Source organism: Oculina patagonica, chromosome 11 (assembly GCF_052425735.1).
Source record: "Oculina patagonica isolate OP01 chromosome 11, crgOcupat, whole genome shotgun sequence".
In the NCBI taxonomy this organism is placed as follows: Eukaryota; Metazoa; Cnidaria; class Anthozoa; order Scleractinia; family Oculinidae; genus Oculina; species Oculina patagonica.
In genome coordinates this window covers 19050791-19071656 of record NC_135768.1, presented here as the reverse complement: position 1 = coordinate 19071656, position 20866 = coordinate 19050791, and the positions used below count along the sequence as shown (strand labels likewise).

At 38.3% G+C, this 20866-nt stretch overlaps 1 protein-coding gene across 1 annotated transcript in view; it reads left to right on the top strand.

Moving 5' to 3' along the window:
- The window catches only part of LOC144629838 (uncharacterized), a 57725-nt gene that overhangs the window by 27825 nt on the left and 9034 nt on the right, over positions 1-20866 (top strand). Inside the window, exons 22-36 of the mRNA XM_078488055.1 lie at positions 270-532; positions 733-853; positions 1918-2148; positions 3541-3840; positions 4315-4419; positions 5610-6248; positions 6840-7065; positions 7716-8002; positions 9387-9517; positions 9935-10002; positions 10296-10456; positions 11523-11822; positions 15517-15786; positions 16200-16499; positions 17171-17473. Coding sequence (XP_078344181.1) covers positions 270-532; positions 733-853; positions 1918-2148; positions 3541-3840; positions 4315-4419; positions 5610-6248; positions 6840-7065; positions 7716-8002; positions 9387-9517; positions 9935-10002; positions 10296-10456; positions 11523-11822; positions 15517-15786; positions 16200-16499; positions 17171-17473 — 3705 coding nt within the window. The remainder of the gene's footprint in view (positions 1-269; positions 533-732; positions 854-1917; positions 2149-3540; positions 3841-4314; positions 4420-5609; positions 6249-6839; positions 7066-7715; positions 8003-9386; positions 9518-9934; positions 10003-10295; positions 10457-11522; positions 11823-15516; positions 15787-16199; positions 16500-17170; positions 17474-20866) is intronic.

The following is a 20866-nucleotide window of genomic DNA, read 5'->3' as shown; positions in this document are numbered from 1 at the left end:
ATTCAAGATATTTCTTTTCTACAGTTAGAACGTATCTATAAAAGCGTTGTGCGATGGCTTGTGATATTAATTCTTGCAAAATACTTTCGGTTCTGTTTAATAGCAGCAATATTTCGGCCATCGAATTCCAGAAATGGTTAAAGCGCTCACTATTTAACGGGCTTTACTGTCACTTACTCGAGTAAGCATGGAGTAAAATCTGATTTTATAGGCAGCGGTAAGTTTATTCGCTCGTAACTGATCATATTCCATTTTTTCATTCACCACAGAACAGTCTGCAGGATTTTATTACATAGAAGCTTCACCTCCTCGTGTTAAAGGTGACAAAGCTCGATTGAAGACAGAGTTTATTTTACCAACATACAACTGTTTGGCTTTCTCTTACCACATGCAAGGAGAATACCTGGGCAGATTGAATGTGTACCTAAAGAGTTATGACAGTTCCGAAATTCTTCTGTGGAGGTTGTTCACGGAACAATCGAGCGAGTGGCAACGCGCGGAAATCCCCATTTACAGCAACAATGCATTTAAGGTTTGTAAGCCCAAGAATAATAGCTAACATTTTAGTCTTTCTTCTTTTTCTTTAGCTAATGCACATGTCTTGACGACTCCTGATGAGGACAACATAAGAAGAATTAGTAGCTATTAGTGGGTTCTTTGTTGCTATTTTTTAGGTGTACCTTCCGTACCGTACATCCTTTAATACATATTGTTGCTTGTTTTCCCCATCAGATTAGTTTTGACGCGATCGTCAGTGGAGAAGTAGGTGACATAGCCATTGATGATGTGACATTTACTAGAGACAACAACTGTTCCTTTATTCCTGAGTTTTCTCGCTCAACGTACTCAGCAGGTTAGCAAGGGGAAAGTAGTATAGTAGGGAACCGGTTAGGCCGCTTTTGTGGATTAAATTAATATTAATTATTTGTGGAATACATTAAAGTCGGTGACTTCATAGACTCATGAATAAAATGCAATGGATTCGCATAACCAGTTTGACGGGTTTGGTCATGTTCTATTTTTACCTAGGCTGGTATAACCGGTTTAACAGACTTACTTACGGTACTTGGACTTACTTGGATCACAGTAGCAGTTTAAAGTATTGCGCAATCTTTCACATATTATTGGAAATCGCTGAATCATTCGGTCAGTAATTATGAGATTCTTATCGCCTATATTATGTACGGCATACAAGAACAATGGTTTAGTACGATTTAACTCAGTTAAATACAAACAACGAGAGTAACTAATCCCACTACATTTTTTCACGAGTTAACGACGTCAACAACGTAAATGTATTCAACAAAAATTAATTTAAACCACAAAAACGGCCTGAGTAGTCCCTACTGTATACATATACTACTGGGAAATTTTTTAAAGTCTACAATACAAGAGGATTTATGCTGAGAAGCTCAAAACCAACCTACTGAAAATGAAAATGAAATGCCTTTAAAAATAGTTGTTTGATTTCATGGAACGATATTATCATTATATTATCCACTAGGAAGCGAGGATGACTAAAGATGGTTGGAATGAAATTGGATTAAAATATGGAAAAACGTTAATACGCAAGGCTTACATTAAGCTAGGGGTCACAACAATAATGCTTTGATTGTGTAGAACAGTACTCAATAAATGACAGGAACCTATTAGGAAGTGAGAATGCCTAAAAATGGCTAGGATGAAATTGTATTTCAATATGTAGCTTACAAACGCGAGGCTTGCATGAAGGAAACCCAAAAATAATGGTTGGTTTGATTTTGTAGAAAAATACCGCCAAATGACAGGAACCCATTACGAAGTGAGGATGACTAACGATGGCGATAATGTAATCTGTGCAATGTTAAATTTCTGTTGATGGGATTCTGAAAAAAAATGCTCTTTTTACCTTCGTTAAATAAACTCTCCTTTACCTAGATTTTAGATCTGATATCATAGGCCACATCCCAGCATACAAGGCGCATCTCGAGAACTGGTTAACTTCAGTTGATTTTCAAGGCAAGCTCTGGAAGCCCTGCTACAGCAGTGCAAGAGACGGATGGAACAGCAGTGTATTCCACAAGAAATGCGATGGAAAGGGAGCTACTTTGACGATTGCTAGATTCGACAATACCATATTTGGAGGATTTGCAGATCACAGCTGGGGAAGTATGTCTTACAGATATGCGTCTATCGTTTTATGGAAGAACACGGCAGACTGATAGTGTGTGTGACAGGGGTATTAACTTCCCTCTTCCCTTTCCTTTAATTCTCAGGTTTCCGCCCCTTCCTTAGTGAGCTCTTGCCTGTTTTTGGCCTTTTTCTCCCGGCCCCCGCCACCTCCAGTATCATGCTTCCGCCTCCCGTAGACTGCCCACCCCTTACCTCCCGGCTTCCCGACCACTCCTCCTCCTCCTCCTCCTCCTCCTCCTCCTCCTCCTCCTCCTCCTCCTCCTCCTCCTCCTTCTCCTCCTCCTCCTCCTCCTCCTCCTCCTCCTCCTCCTCGCCCTCTCCCAGTAATGAAAGTCGCTTTCGGCTACGCCCGAGTAAATTTAAATACGCACTTTTCGGGAAAACAAAAATTTGAACTAGCCGAGCCTGTGCGCGTTCCTTTCTGAGGAGATGGAGGCAATCAGTATAGAGAGATCGTTATATCGGTAGATTCGTTCATCGTTCACTTAAGATCCTTACACTGAATACATCCTTTAAGGGCCCACTGACGTATATATTTGGACCCGTTGCTAGGGACATTCACGGTTATATAGTTTTAGCAATTTTTCTTGTTTTGTTATGGTTGAATCTTTTACTCAGTCCATAACGTAAATATGACGTCAGCGGGCCACGCCCATGATCACGTGACCAATAAAGAAAAAGTCTAAAATTTTTGATGTTTTGCATGTTATCAGAAAATCATTCATGGTGTCATGATCTTTATTTGTTTTTGTATCTTGGTAAGTATGGGTTTCATTTCATTATGGAAAATAATTTTTTTAGAGAGATTTAAAATATTGATTTGTCCATAAAATTTTTATTAAAAATGATTTAAGCAAATGAATACTTAGTTATGTTCCCGACCCAGGTTGGAAAAAAATAACGTCGAAAAAAAGTAAATCAATTTAAAGACCGCCAAGTATTTAGATTCTTTCTGCAAACCGGAAATCATTTTGTTAACGCATGCGTAATTCATCTGACAAGAGAACAGTGCGCGCGCTAGTTGTACGCGTACGCTTTTGAGATTATTTGCATGTGTAAAAAAACTGCTTTTCCTGGTACAATTTAATCTGACTGATTCTCAGATGTGAAGTCAACTATTAGTCAGGAAGTTTTTCGGTAGTTCTTATTGTTTCATCTTATTTGGCGAGTTTGAAGAAGTGCTCGAAAGGAAATTTTTTTGCACATCTGGCGCGTACAGATAGCGTGAGTAATACAGTACACGCAATACAGCGCGCGCTCTTTTAGCACCTTAGCAACGCGCGAGAAATCCGTCAGTGGGCCCTTAACAGCTTTACAGAAACGTTTATCATAATACACAGGAATGAAAACTTTTCTTTCTCGTTCCAGGTTTCCCCGAAGGTATACGAGTTAGTACCAAATCATTTCTGTTTCGTTTCAAGAAGCAGACAGGCCAAGCTGCTGAAGAAGTAGTTCTTGGCTTAGACAATGTTTATACAGGAATTCAATGGAGCACAGAACGAGGTCCGATATTTGGGGATGAAGAGCTCGTTTTCTCGTCAGACATGAGACGGGCTAACACAAAACAATTGTTTTTTTACACAAATACGTTATCTCCAACAAACGAGAATTCATTATTAACAGAACAAAATGTTTCTGTGCACGCCATTGAAGTTTTAACCACTGGAGGTGAGTCTAAATATAGCGGATTCTTCTTTTTTTTATTTATTATTACTATAATTTACGTATTTATTTCAGCTAAAAATACATCACGTAAATAAAATACTAACCTAAACATTACTATCATCATAACTTAAACCTGTTTTCCATGAATGCCGTATCTCTGATTTATAAAATCAAGATTCACTAATCTCTTACATTGATTAAGTGATTTTGCTTCCCTAAGAATAATTACATGGTAAACTGTTCCAGAAAGCTGCACCGCTATAGCTAAAGATATTTTTCAAATCCTTAAATCGTGGATGAGGACGTAAAGAGGGACAACTAGTTTGTTTGCAGTGTCCCTTAAAGAACAGCGTGTAAAACATTAGCTTGTTAAGAAACGACTTAATGTTTTTCTGATAGAGACGCCTTAAAGTTTGAGATGGACTTAACATCCGTGACATTCGTGCGTGACGTTATTCTTTGTCTTTATATTATCAGACACGCTGTGTGCTAGGCAGTGCCCTTTGTACCAATACTGTGACGAAATCTGTGGCTGGTGTTCATGGGACCAAGCTTTCCAAGAAGCTCAGTTTTGTGACAGCAGTAAGTTAGATTTACTCTATCATGGATAACTGTGATCAATGTCTAAAATCTCCTTAGAATATTAATACCAACTCAAGCAATCACGTCATGAGAAATAGAAACCGATCATTTGTCAGGCGGAAGTTGTTTTAATGTTCGATTAACTTCATCGAACTTCTCTCCCATTTGTTACGTGGCGTAAAGATCTAAAGATCTTTACCTCAGTTTATCAGTCTAAAGATTGTTTTTATTGTAAAAAGAAAAACATTTTGAGGTCGGTGTTTGAACTTCGGGATAAAATTGTCAAAGTAGGCAGCGACTTATTGTTAATGTTATGACGCAATTTATTATCAGTAAGAGTACAGACCCATTGAAATCACATGAAGAGAGGACATCGACCGCAGATGCGGAGACAGCCAGCGTATGCAACCTGTGTGACATGCGCACGTATCAAACCTCAGTTGAAATCCAGCAGTTCACTTGGGTAATCAAGCTTTCACTTACGATCACCTCCGAGGATTTTACGTCCAAAGAGCGCACCGATTCATGCATTTGCCCTTATTGAAACTTCATAACTAAAGCCACCTGTTTGACTGTAGTTTGAATTTGCTTTCGATCAGTCTATGCCCAAAGGATCACAAGATGAGCGCCAACTTAAGATGCCAAACGAAAAAAAAAAAGAAATCCTGGAGACTGGCAATTTTCGTCAAGATACCTATTCTCGATCCCCAAAACAGAGTTAAAACAGAGCTCAGCCAATTCATCCACATATATAAATACGTCAAATATGCCGTATTCCGTACGGAAGACTGGGAGATTCGGTCTGTATCCGGGACAATCTCGAATAATCCGGGAGAGTTGGCATAGTAGCCTTCCTCGGATGTAAAGTGCCGTGTCTAGCATACGATGCTTTGATTGTGACTTTGACGTCAAAGACTACACAATTATCCAACATTGTACCGAAAGACGACGGAACTTGTACTGAAGGGTTTCCTAGAATGAAAAAACGACTATTCAGTACATATTCCGAACTCCTCCGCACTTATTATTAAGCACTTCTCAGGCCCACTGGTATAGGAGTGAATAAGGATCATCTCCAGGGGGGTTCCCACCTTTAAATGGGTTTAATTATCATTTAACTCTGTTATTTAACTAGTTGAATTTCATATCAACTAAGGTACGATTCTTGTTGTTTATCTTTTACGAAACAGGCGACTCAACGTCTTATTGGCCACTAGACAGTCACCTAAACATGGTCAACCTAAGAGGGGACATGTGGGGGAAGATTGTCGGAGATGTAGGTACAACGCAGGGTGCCAGACTGGGGGCAGTTTACACTCGTGGAGATGGAGCAGTTATTAAACTGGGTGAAGTCCACGACATCTGCTTCACTGAACCTTCTGCCTGTAGCAGCGGTTTTACGGTGTCCCTGTGGTTAAAGCACAGGACGATTTATAGCGACAATGTCACTGTGAGACAACTATTTGTGGCTATAGGAGACTACCAACATGAGGATTACAGCTTCTCAGTACTTCAGAAGTCGGACAGAACTGCCGAGCATCTGGCTGTAAGAGTCTCTGCATCTTTGAGAAAATGTGTTTCTATTTTTCCTGTTCCAAGGTCTGTATGGTCTCTTTTCACTTTCGTGTGGAACACAACGGACTTGAACATTTTCAGAAATGGTCTAAAAGTGGACGAGTTTTTCAAGGAATATTGCATAGATAACTTTCAAATAGCTTTCCAACAACCGACTGTAACTTTGCAAGGTGAGGCAATGTTTGACGACTTGCAGATTTGGAACAGAGCTCTAACTCCAAATGAGGTCGCCGAAATGTTTACATGTATAAGAGGTAATACAAACCATAGACTAACATTACATGGACTTTTATGTCGTGTCGATTGCTTTCCGTTGCAGATTAATGTGACATATAAATCTTTCTTTCTCTTAGACTCTTAACTCTTTACCGGCCTGGCCGAGAGGGGGTGGGATGAACTACCACAAAAAGACTGCGGCGATGCTCGTCGGTGCTCGTCAGAAAAAGAAGACCAATCTGGGCGTAGCCCAAGCTTTTTGGCCTCTCGACGATGTCATTTTTTAAACACAGACAAAAAAGAACTACAGTGACCTTCAATGATTAACGGCTTATAATATTGGCGTTCTGTCTTGAACACCCAATGTGAGACAAAAATCCGTAATTCTAAGCAAGACGTGAGCACCGCCGTTCCTTTTTATATAGGAGTTCCCACCCCACCTCCGCTGGGCTCTTCACTCCCAGACCCTTCCTGCCTTACATAGTCTTGTTTTAAAGCTCAATCAAGAATAAAGGAGGCTTACTCCCCTCTAAATCCGCCCCTGGCTAGAAGTAATAGTAGTTGCTGTTGTGATGCACCCCAACTTTAACAGCTTAACGGCATATTAACAAAAGTTTCTTTCTCGATAGCTCCATCTTGGACCTGTACCATGTCTGACTGGACAGAAAGCTCTAAGACGGAAGGATGGTCGCGATGTCTTGAGGAAAATTCGCTTATGAACGGATTACGAAGAGGAGAGAACGGTGGATTGGCAGATTTTGTTGATCGATTAGAAGGAGGTTGGTGTTGTTCACCAACATCACAGTACGACCACCAAGATTTGGAATGCAACATAGAAGAATATCATGAAAATTGGTAATGAACGTACTTGTTAAGTTCAAAAGTGGAAAAGTTTCTGTGATAACGCATCTCCAAGTATTCTCTTTCTGAAGTGAAGGACTTAGTTTAACTGTCATAACAGGGTTCTTATTTCTATACATAGTCATATAATCGTCCTTCCTTCCTTCCTTCATTTATTGCTTTGTAAGTTCAGTTCAGTTTTTTCGTGTGTTTTTTTTTTCACATATTCATACGTTGGTTCAATTAGTCGTTCTTTCGTTCATGCGTTCATTTGGTCGTCGTTTATTCGTTTGTCTGGCCATTCCTTCCTTCGTCCATTCGTTCGCTAGCTCGTTCGTTCGTTTGTTTGTTCGTTCATTGCCTTATTCGTCCATTTATTCCTACGTTCCTTCGTTCACTCATTCCTTCATTCATCTACTCGTTCGTTCATTCGATTGTTCGTTCATTCCTCCATTCTTCTATTTGTCGGTTCGCTCATTCATTGGTTCATTCGTTTGTTTTTGGTTTGTCGATAATTCAACCACCTTAAATCTTTTTTTCATTTACTTTTTTTCACTTACTTTTAATTCTTATTTCACTTACTTTATTATATTTCAATAACCTAATAATCTATACTCTTTCCTTCTGTACATGTGTTTACATCAATCGCCTTGTACTCATTTAAGGTCTGGTATACATGGCTATCTGACATGCCATAAAGGAACATTCATTCGTGGTATTCACCGCCTGGGCGGCTCTCAGGCTCTCTTCGATGACATTACAAAGGTGGAATGTTGCAAACCTGCCAGTCAGCCGTTATCTTATGGACACTGCTACGATGAGAAAATAACTTCCTTCGATAAGCCTGGCCTTGCTAAGTGTGCTGATCATCACTACATGACTCAAATTCGCGTAACCAACTGCAGACAACTGTACTGCATCAGTCGGTTTAGATGCTGCAAAATGGAAAAAGGTAAAGCTTGTGATTTGAATGACTGACTGACTGACCGACCGACCAACCGACTGACTAGCTGGCTGACTGGCAACCGACCGGCCGACCGACCGACCGACCGACCGACCGACCGACCGACTGACTGGCTAACTGACTGACTGACTGGCTGGCAGGCTAGTTGACTGACTGGCTGGCTGGCTGACTGACTGACTGACTGACATGGCTGGCTAACTGAATGAATGACTGACTGACTGACTGGCTTGCTGGCTAGCTGACTGGCTGGCTGGCTGGCTGGCTGACTGACTGACTGACTGACTGACTGACATGGCTGGCTGGCTGGCTGGCTGACTAGCTTGCTAAAAGAATGAAAGAGCCGCCAACCAACCAACCGATCGACATGATTAAACTCACCATTATAACATCGTACTTTAGCAGTTATGGCTGGTTTTCAAATAGTTATGTCAAAGTACATTATGCGACATTTTGCACGCGTACATAATTAACCACAAATCAAAGGCAACAAAAAAGGAGCACTTTTGTGAGGGTAGAATACAGTCAAGAGACGATAATAAATAAAAATAGAATGATGGTGAAAAATGTGGAAGATTAAGACAGATTTCAAGCGACGAACCATCATGAGAAATTTAGCAGAAAAAATGAAGACACGTGCACCATCCTTAATATAACTCCATAAGCAGTCGCCCTGAATCCGCGGAAATAATTGGTGGTTTTCATCAGTTACAAAAATTGCTTTTTTGCCGAAAAACATTAAAAAGCTATAAGATTATAGAGCAGAAATCAGATAGATTTTTTTTGTTTAAATCATAGAGTTTTTCCGAAAATAATTTGAAGAAAAATACCGACAGTATTTAGTTTGCAGCCGCCATGTTTGTCTCCCTCTTTAGGGCACAAACAATGCGGCCATAGAATTAAATTCAGCCATTAATCTTATTCATTTTTCACTTAAATCATTTTATATATCACTTCTAAATAATTATCACGTCTGAAAATTGAACAATTCGTTAAAAATATCCGTTTTGTGACAGTCAATAGGACTTCACAAATTTCAAAATGCTTTATCTCCAAATCGTAGCACTTAATCAATGAAATGAAAACAATAAATTGAATGCAAATTATTGTTATGCGAATCAGTACAGATCTGTATCAAAAGTTAATGAATACTAATTAGCTGAGCAGGAGTCTGTATCAAAAGTTAATTTTATTGTTTGATTTGTATTGGGGTTTACAGTTGTGTACATGTGATCTGAATATGGTACTGGGATTGGTTTGCACCCGCATGAATATTTAATGAATTTTACAACGTCAGATAAAACCACCACTTATGTACCATACAGATCAATTATTCAATCCCAAATATGTTTATCTTTCAACATTGGTTTTTCAGCCCGAGAACGAGATGACCAAGATCTTGACTTTCGTCTGGAGGCTAAGCTGTTAGATGAAGTGTGGAATTTCAATTTGACTGATCCACTGCACTATGACTTTCTAGAACTGCAAAACAAAATAGAAAGTAAAGTGAGTTTAAATTTCAGATTTTCATCATCTTTTTGAAACGTTTTCAGTAGAGCGTTTGCAATGGCGCGCTTTAGATCCGGGTGGCAGGGGGAGGCTCCTCTATGGAAGGAACGGGAATGTAAATTACGGATTTTGGACTCAATAAGACTGTTCAAGAAAGCCGATATTTTTAGTTGTCAAGGTCTAGTTGCAGAAAAAAAAACACGCTGTATACGGAGTTGGCGGTGTATGCCGATCAGGTATGAAAATGGTATGTTTTAGGGGTCAATAGATTGTTCTCCTCCAGGAGTTTATTTCAAATTCTCGGAGAACATCCTCGTCCCTTTCGGCCATACCACGTCTCAAGATGACGATGTAAATAATAAGTTCACTAAACGCTAAAGTTTCTTACTTACATACATCCTCTTTTTATTATAGATCCGGAATGTTTATAAAAAAGCTAACAAAGCGCATTATATCAAAACCATAGAGACACACACGTTTTGGTAAGTATATTATATAATGATAGACTTTATCCACTATTTTTGAAGCCACGTTGATCGTGTATGTGCAGCGTAGCCACCATGTCAAAGCGAGCAGTCTTGTTTAAAGTCATTCCCCAGTATTGCATTACGCATCCCTACTGCGCATAGTTTCAATCGAAATCTTGCTGCAGAGTGAGAAAATGCATCCCCCACCCCTGAATAAAAATTCACTCGTTTAAAACCTCAACTGTTTTGTTTAGTTTCTAACTGCAGAACGTATAGCCTAATTGTTAAATGTCATCTCTTTTTTTTAGGCCTGGAAGCGTCATAGCCTATTTCAGCATAATTTTCGACATCCCTGACTACGAAATGATCACGCCGTTACTTGAAGTTATAAATCAAACACTTGATCCAAATGAAGTGAATTACCTCGGAGACATGGCCATCCAGCTGTTGGATGTTGAAGCTCTTAATGGTAAGTTTTGACCCAAGAGTTTTAGTGAAAAGTAATCAAATTGAGAACGATCCAATTAGGAAGTAAATACGGAAATTAAACGAAGTTGGCAAAATGCAAGTGAGGTGAAAGTTCATTACCATTTAACTGTCCGGGTCATTTCCACCTCTGGAATTGCTCGAAACAAAACCGTGATGTCACAACATGGCGGCCTTGAGTCTTCGCGAGTGGACTCCACTTGAATTTTGGATTTCAAGTCTTCTCGGTTTGCGTTACCTTTCTATTAGTAACACATCAACAAAAAAAGCATCGAAGAAGCGTTGTGCGTAACATTGTGGTCGGCCCGGGGGGAGGGGGTGGTTTGTTGTATACCAATATGCCTAATTAAAAGGCTACATGATGTACCCAAAATTAGACCACTGAAGGAGAGAGCAAATGCTCTAAATCAAGGATAAATGAAGAAGATTTTTAACCTTTTAACTAAATGTCTGTTGATTATTCTACCAAAATATACTGTAAACCCATGATTTCCTTCTCCCCTTGTGTACCGTATACTTAATTAAATTAAAGCAAAATACCCAATGTAGTTATCTTTTCAACGTCTTCATATGTTTAGACTGTTTTTGTGGCGTCAATAGCCATCGTTGGCAATGCCAAATAATAATCGAAAATGTTACATGATTGAATTGAATTAGGTTAAAATGCTGCTATCGGACAACTCAAATGTTCAAATTTCGAATGAAGGGAATTACAGACCCTCGGCACCTAATCTTCGCTCGGTTGTAACTTGAACGGGCTATATATTTCATCATTAATAAAGTCAGAGATTTTTTAATAAGTATTAATTGCTGTTAAGTCGAAGAAAACCACGTTATAATAGTTAACAACGGTAGAAAAATACCAAAAAAGTAACAATAAGCTGAGAAAAAAAAACAAAGATAGCTTCAAATGAAGACGATTGAGATGGATTCTAGCTCGTGACAACTTAAAAAGTAGAAAAAATGGTCCAAAATGTACCATCCTTAACAACGCTTTTTTTACTCATGAGTTCCAAATAAAACCTTTTTAAAATTTCTTCTTGTCACAGTTTGTGAAAAATCATTAAACACTACCATCACCGCAGTTAACGGCTCAACTTTGCATCTCAACTGGGAATATGCCGAGGACGATCCAAGCTATGGAATATTTCAAGGATATCAAGTGTTGTACAGTAAAGGTAATGATATCACTGAGGATTTCTTGCTGGGCATGGACATAAATGACAATATAACTCAAGTGTGGTTTGTTGGAGAAGTTTGCGAGCTTTACAGCTTCAAGGTTCGCGCGTATTCTCTGCAGGGATATGGAAAACTGAGTGAAGCAATTAACGTGGTTACTGCTTGTGAAGGTAAATGAAAGTAGCTGTCTCGTTTAAAAGGAGCAATGTCACGAAGTTTTAAGCCATTTCTGTGATTACTCTCAAATTGAAGTACAGTAAAAACCCGCGTATAAAAACCTTACATTTAAGAACCTGTTAGGCTAAATTTTAATTTTAAGCACCCTTCACATAAGAACCATTTTAGGCTAAAATTCTAAAACAGGTTCTTATTTTCAAAAAAGAAAAAATAATCTTCTCAAAAATATAGAATTAAAAAATCTTCTCAAAAATATATTTATAACACAGTCTGTACACATTATAGTTACAGCATAGTTACAAGATTTATTGGGAATTATAGTGAAGGTTACAGTATGGTTTTGATTTTAACAGAATCAGATTAAGGTGGCTCGACCCAGTTTTTTTCTAGCGATACTTATCAACTTTGAAACCCTCAAACTTAAAGGGATTAATGTCAATGACACATCCACTATATCACATGGATTACACATAGACTGAACTGCAATATGATATTAATTTTTGGGAGATCGGAATGAATATCACGTGGCAATGACGTCACACAGGTTTTTGCTCTGAATCGAATTTTAGCCCGTTACCGCATTTTCTCTCGAGATCCTCCACGCTACGTATACCTTGGGTCTTTGCCCTCAGCTCTGCGGAGTTTCATCAAAATCTACAAGAGGAATTTTGAATTATCTTGGAATTTGTTTTTAGATGGTATAATTTATGCGTAAAATAAAGATAAGACTTCATATAAAGAAATTTGCTTCTTTTTTATGTTTAATGAGAGGCTTTAGCCCTCATTCCTTTTAAAAATGTCCCATATCCGATATCCAAACCGTAAGAAGTAGGTAGACTTGCGCGATTTCGAAAAATATGAAATATATGAATCATAGTGAAGCTCAATGTTTAGCTCTATTTACCAATTTTACGCCTACTTTCGCAAAAAACGCGATTATTTCAAAACTCGTCGATGAATTTTCCCCCAAATTTTTCAGGGTGGCAATTGATCAGTACACTACACAATCCCTGAATTTGATGCTCATTGAAAACTTCTAAGGTTGTCTAATATAAACGCAAAATTGAGTAAATATTGAAGCAATCTCGTAGTTTTGAATAATTTTGTGCTCTGGGATTTCCTATTGTTTCGAGTTGAGCACAACATCGAATTCCTGTGCACCACGCATAAAATAACTACGCTTGGCCACCTTCCGAAAGCTTACCGAAATCTTTCGGAAATATGGTAATACTCTCGAGTTCAAGTAAACAATAATGAATGAATGAAACTCAAAGCCGGTTATGTTTTGACGCCATTCCAGTCATTTACATATGACTTGACCGCGTAGTCAGAAACTTACCTCGTTTACACTTTCTTTCTTTTGATCAGTGTTTAAATCTCTTTAGCGTAGCATTCAGTACGGCGGCCTTTTTTGTTCTGCATTTCCTGTTCTTGGCATTTTTAACTTTTAACACAGCCAAGACGTCGACCACACAAGAAAAGTTGTGGCGTGACAATTTCTTTTCCATTGTTTTCTTTAAAACGGACCATATTTCGGAAAGATTTCGGTAAGCTTTCGGAAGGTAGCCAAGCGTAGTCATTTTACGCGTGGTGCACAGGAATTCGATGTTGTGCTCAACTCGAAACAATAGGAAATCCCAGGGCAAAAAATTATTCAAAACTACGAGATTGCTTCAATATTTACTCAATTTTGCGTTTATATTAGACAACCTTAGAAGTTTTCAATGAGCATCAAATTCAGGGATTGTGTAGTGTACTGATCAATTGACACCCTGAAAAATGTGGGGGGAAATTCATCGACGAGTTTTGAAATAATCGCGTTTTTTGCGAAAGTAGGCGTAAAATTGGTAAATAGAACTAAACATTAAGCTTCACTATGATTCATATATTTCATATTTTTCGAAATCGCGCAAGTCTACCTACTTCTTACGGTTTGGATATCGGATATGGGACATTTTTAAAAGGAATGAGGGCTAAAGCCTCTCATTAAACATAAAAAAGAAGCAAATTTCTTTATTTGAAGTCTTGTCTTTATTTTACGCATAAATTATACCATCTAAAAACAAATTCTAAGATATTTCAAAATTCCTCTTGTAGATTTTGATGAAACTCCGCAGAGCTGAAGGCAATCACCCAAGGTATACGTAGCGTGGAGGATCTCGAGAGAAAATGCGGTAACGGGCTAAAATTCGATTCAGAGCAAAAACCTGTGTGACGTCATTGCCACGTGATATTCATTCCGATCTCCCAAAAATTTATATCATATTGTAGTTCAGTCTATGTGTAATCCATGTGATATAGTAGATATGTCATTGACATTAATCCCTTTAAGTTTGAGGGTTTCAAAGTTGATAGGTATCGCTAGAAAAAAACTGGGTCGAGCCACCTTAAAATAGTATAGTATTTTGCTTACCGAAGCCTCCAAGAATACTGTTATTGGACATTAAAGAGCCGATCATTTAAAAATTCTACTTTATTTCTTGAATAAAAGTTAAGAACCTAATTAAGAACCTAGTAAGCCTAATTTTACACTTAATACCATTTATATAAGAACCTGTTTAGGCTAACTTGAAAAAACCTAGGTTCTTATACGCGGGTTTTTACTGTAGTTTTCTAACGTATAAAAACACCAAAGGAGAATTAAAACCCGAAACTAACCTGGATGGTTTCGACTGACGAAGATTAAAACGGATTACGAGTGAGAAATGTGAAAAAACCATGCCAATTTTTGTCAAGATGGGTTGCCCGTGACGTAGCTCCTTAAAGGTAAGTTTGGCTTCTAATATACATACCTGGGCCGGGTTGTTCGAAAGACGATTAACGCTAACCCAGGATTAAAAGATGATCAAGATTTTAATTCTCTTGTTTTAAAGGGTTTCCCAAAGCTAATATTTTGTTAAGTTTGAGATTGGTCCATGTCAAAACTGTGGGACAGAAAATATTAACAGAAAACCTCAACGAAATTATATAAAATTGAAATCAAATTTCACGCTAATCCTGGATTAGCTTAATCATGCTTTGAACAACCGGGCCCTGGTCGACGCCTAGATACCTACAACCCTCGCCAAAAGTATTGGAACGATTTCTGAATTTATTCCCTTTCTCCCCCTCCTTCTCAATGATAACTCCCCAACAAATTGCACATATAAACCTTGGCCACGAAGGATTCAATCGCGAGCTAGAGACAATAATGAACTTTAAGCATAAAGTATTCACATTTTAATCTTCTTAGCGTAAGCGTTCCAACTACTTTTGTCTACGGTTGTAGTTTCGTAGCGTGAAGCGACTATTGGTAAATTCGTCTGACGTCATCAAAATTCCAAAATCTAAACTATTAATCCTACAGAGCTATCCTTTTCACATATTCTACACATAAAGAACTTAAATTCTATGCAAATGTTGGTATTGATTCAGTGCTTCGTTTAGGAGATGATGTCCCGGATGAACGTGTTTCTCACAAAACCGATATTTTTCTACTGCTTGTGATATCTAAAATATGACTGACAATAGGTAAAAGCGAATAATATTTTCAATAGATGCTACTTTACTGCATGTACAATTCTATGGCTGCCATATTTGTGCCCAAAGAGGAACATAAACATGGCGGCTGCATTCTGAATACTGTAATTTTCTCAATCTTTTATAACATATACTAAATAACTATATATTAAACACTTTTTTCTTCAGCTGTAAGTAATGTAGCAGTTGCTTTAAACTCGTCAAGTATATTTCTTCAGTGGGACCCTGCGAAGGGAAGTCTTTTTACCGGTTACAATGTGACGTATGCGGCAGTCAGCGGAGGTCCAACACGGCACGTGGTATTACAGCGAGATGCATCATGGGTGGATCTTGTCAATCTTCGTGGAATGACAGCTTACAACATTAGAGTGGGTTTGCTGGTGGCTAATAGTGAGACTTTTTGGAGTGAAGAAGTGTTGTGTTTAACGCTGCCGGGAGGTGAGATAAACACCGTGACAGTCTTACCCAGTCCTTAATTGTGTGATGTTTGATTGAGAAGGGATTGAGAACTAACATTGCAGTGCATGCTGGGTGTCATGGGTAAAGGTGATCATCTACCCGTCATTCCCCACACGCTCTGCATTTTCAGAAGCAGATATTTTTGCATGTTAATATCATACAGATATACTGGATGAAAAATCTCCTTTAAGTGTCTAAATAAAAGGGTTGGCTTTTACGCATGCCCCGTCAAAGCTCACTTTGACGGTAATCTTGTAAGTTTTTCATCGCGCGATTCATTTTTTCGCCGCGTGCCGATTTTTGCCCGATTTCCCCTTCGTCCCGTCCCGACTAACTGCCCCTGGGTCTCCGAGGATGTACACTTTCATGATACCGTATCATTCCCTCCACAGCTCCAAGTGCTCCACCTCAAAATGTCGCAGCATACAACCTCAGCTCCACTTCCGTTAACGTCACGTGGTTTCCGGTTCCAAGCCACTTGCTAAATGGAATCCTTCAGAGATATATAATATTCTACCGTGAAGAGTCTGCCCAAAACACGCCTCCGACAGAAATCTCTATTTGTAACAAGTCGCTATCAGTCGTGATTCCAGCGTTAAAGATATTCACAGTGTACTCTGTTTGGGTACAAGCGGTTACAGCAGCTGCGGGTCCCAGCTCTGCACCTCTAAACGTTTCTACTGACGAAGACGGTAAGAGAGTTGCCGCTACTTTTAGAATACGCTTTTTCTTAAAAAGCACATAATGGGCCTTTTGCAACAATTGTTCATGTGATACAAAATCCACCACACTGGAGGGCAAGCTATGCACTGGGGCATCCAAAACAAAAACAAAAAAGTCAAGCTGAAGAATTGAAGGTTTTTCGCTTCAGAGGCTATCGGGTTCTTGTGCCATCCAGCATGGAGGATTTTGCACCATGTGACCGTCTGTTGCAAAAGACCCGTTTTTAAAATTCCATGTACTGTAAGCAAATCTGAATTTCGTTTGTTCTTGACCTACAAGGATAAAAGTTGTGCTTCTCGCACTAATGTCCCTATGCACACTAAGAGAAACAAAGCGCCAGCCCTTGCTAGCGCCCTTTTTTAGCCTCTTGTGTTGTTCTTGTGCCATTGATTAATAACAAATAAACTAATTTATTTATTTATTTATAATTAAACGAATTAGTAATCTTTTAAATTAACAAATTAAATTAATAATTCACTTGCCCATCTTTGCAACTTTTACTTGACACTATTACTTACAACTTGCAATTTGAAAGTCCATGAATTAATAAAACAGACGCCTATGGACTTTTGAAAAAATCCTTTATAAAAGCTAGCTGAACGATTTACTAAATAAAATTCAACTCTTCGACATTTTGTAGTTCCCAGCGTCCCTCCGTCGAACGTGACCGCTTTCAACCTGAGTTCTACTACTATCCGGGTTCTTTGGCAACCTGTACCCGCTGACCACATTCATGGCGTGCTCTTGGGTTACCACGTGGAATATCACAAAGTTGGCAGGACAAAGAGAAGTGTTACCATGGAAACTGTTAATGCCTCCTCTTTGTCAGTTGATATAAGGGGGCTGGTTAAGTTTTCTGTGTACAGGATAATGGTCAGCGGATTCACTAGTAGAGGCGACGGGAACCAATCACGTGAGATCACGTGTTGGACTGACGAGGATGGTAGGAGTTCAGTTTTAGTTTCGTACTTTTAGTCAGGTCGCTTAGCGCAATTTTTTTTTTTTTTTTTTTTTTTTTTAATTGCAAAACACAGAAAAAAACAACTTACAGTTCACTTACTTACATTGCTTACGGGACAATTACCTACATCACTTACTGGATAATTACTTACAATACAGTTACTTACATTACTTACACTACATTAAGTTACATTGTATTAATTAATTAATTAATTAATTAATTAAAGAGACTACTTACTACTACTTACATACAATACACGTTACTTACAATACTAACAAAGTGCAACACTTATTAAGGTTGACCTACAAATACAATTATTTCCGTACAGTGTTAGCCTTAGGGTTTTCTTCATTTTTTTAACAGTTGCTTGTTGCTAAATACGTTTAATTATAATTATCACCCACTTAGATTTCTAACGATTATCATTTGACGCTGCTCCAGTTTTGAGGCTGTTGTAACATGCCAGAAAGACAGAGAAATGTTTCATTTCAGGGGACAAGTTGCGTGTCCTACAGGACCATATATAATATCTCGCCACAAGAAAATTAAAATTAAGTTTCTGTTTATTTTTTGATGTGTCTGGCCTTAGGCCTAAAACTATATTTAAAGAAAGGTTGTATGTTCTCAGCGCAAGATTTTGGCTTACAAGAAGTTCCTTAAAGTTTTGCCAGAAGGTAGAGACAACTCTACAAGACCAGAAAAGATGAATTAGGCTTTCCTTCTCAGTTTTGCAGAAACTACAGAGATCGTTATCTTTTATTCCTACTTTTTTAAGAAAATCATTAGTCGCCAGTCGTCTATGCAGCAATTTGAATTGAAATACAATTAGTTTTGTAGATTTGGTACACTGGAAAGATAGCTGGTACGCTGCATTCCAGTCTATTGGTTCATGGGCTTTAAAGGCGCAATCCGTAGCCCATTTTTCTTGACTATTGGTTGGACACCTTTGTTTAAGACTAATTAACTTTTTATAGGCCTGTCTGCTTGCCTTACTTGCTTTCATAAATTTCGTATAAAAGCTTTCGTATTGTATATTTGTATTATTGTGTAAGGGTGCTTTGATTTTTTTTTAAAGCGGATAACAGCCCGTAAAAAGCAAGATAATTTGTTTCAGTGATACCATACCGATCTTTGAATTCAGAAAAGGATAGGAAAGTATTTGAATCTTTCATCAAATGCGAAACCCTGTAAATCCCTTTTTGCTGCCATTTTTTGTAGAAGATTGGTCTGTTATCGATTCTTATAAGGGAGTTGTGCCAGAGGCTCTGAGAGCAAAAATGGTCCGTATTATTCTCGTAAGTGATTTCAGACCAGATATTTAAGATTTCCACAATAAATGGATAGGATAAATTGACATACTTTGACAGGTCACTTTTGCTAAGGTTGCCGCTGAAAAAGGCTCTGCCACCGTAGTTCCGGAGTTCTAAGTCAAAAAAATATTTCCATTTTCCGTGATTGTTTACATCAGTATATTTTTTGACCCAGATAGTTTTCAATCCTTTATTGAAGGATTCAATATCAATCATTTTTAAGCCGCCTTTTTCATAGTCATTAATCATTACTTCGCTCATAACTTTGTCGCCTTTGCCGTTCCATAAGAAAGTGTAGAAGAGCCTATTGATTTCCCTTAAGACACGGTGATTAGTTGTGAGGGGAGACAAAATGTATACAAGTTGGGACGCAATTAAACTTTTTAGAACAGTAATTTTGCCAAAAAGGGTAAGTCGACGGCACTCCCAACAGCTTAGGCTATTCTTTATTTTTATCAATTTTTCGTTGTAGTTCAGCTCTGCGGTTAGGTCAGGATTAGTCGAGAACCATACTCCAAGAGCTTTGGTCTTTCCTTTAACCCATTTTAGGTCTCTTTCTGGGCATAATTTGTCTTCTTTTTCAGCATTAGCACCAATCCAAAGGGCTTCCGTCTTTTTGTTATTTAATTTAAGGCCAGATATCCGTTGAAAATTATCCAATATATGCAGAGAAGATGTAAGAGATTAATTGGAACCATTGAGTATTAAAGTGGTGTCATCCGCATACTGACTAATTTTTATTTCATTTCCATCCACAAAGATGCCTTTGACATTTTGGTTTTTCCTGATTGCATCCGCTAGAACCTCAACACAGAGAATAAAAAGATACGGAGAAAGGGGGCAGCCCTGCCTTACTCCTCTTTCGAGCTTAAAAAAGTGGCTGGCCCATCCGTTATTGAGAATGCAGCTTTCTGTGTTATGGTAGCATAGTTTAATCCAGTTGATTAGTGATTGTCCAAAGTTGTAATATTTAAATGTTTTTTGAATGAACGGCCACTCTACTGTATCAAATGCTTTTTCGAAGTCGAGAAAAAGTAGAAGACCAGGGGCTTTGTTAGCCGTTGCGTAATGGATTATGGTGTCAATGAGTCTAATATTCTCCCCGATAAACCTATCTTTGAGAAATCCAGTTTGATCATTATCTACAAGGTTCGGTAGAACTTTTTTTAGTCTGTTCGCAATAGCTTTGGTCGCAATTTTGTAGTCGCAGTTCAAAAGGGTTATTGGTCTCCAGTTCTTAATAAAGTAAGGTTCTGCATCTTTTTGGGGGATTAATTTAATGATTCCGCGTCTCTGGGTTACCGAAAATTGCCCTGTTTGATATGCAAAATTAATCGAATTAACAAGGAAGTCCGACAAATCGTTCCAGAAAACTTTATAGAATTCAGCAGGTATTCCGTCTGAGCCTGGTGTTTTATTTGTTTCAGTATTTTTTAAGGCTTGTAAACATTCCTCTTTGGACAGCAGGCCTTCGCATGACATTTGCTCGTCTGGGTTCAGCACCTTAGTATTATTCTCGTCGAAAAACATGTCATTAACATAAGTGTCGTTGTTATTCATATGAGAGCTATAAAGGTTTCTGTAAAAGGATTCACACTGATTTAGGATTTCTTTATCAGTGTTTACTGTTTCTTCATCATTAATTTTAAGCTGACTTATTACTCCCTGTTTGTAGTGCCTTTTTACCATGTTTAAAAAGTATTTTGTATTTCTTTCTCCCTCATTATACCATCTACATTTCGATCTTAAGATTGCACCTTTGGTGCGGTACTCAATTATATTCTCCAATTCTGCCTTTTTTCTTTCTGATTCCTGAGCCCCAACTTGTTTTGCATTTTCGTCGTCGCTTGTTGTTTCCATATATATTTGCAAGTTGTTAATTGCTTTTTCCAGCAATTTTTTGGAAAAATCGTTACACGGTTGATTAAACCACCAAACTTTGCAGAATGATTCTTTAAAGACTATTGAAAAATTTTATCCGTGGCATTCTGCAAAATTTGCTAAACATTTTGACCACGTGCAAACTCTCAAGCACCGCTACCACTCTAATATCAGCCTTCGCGTT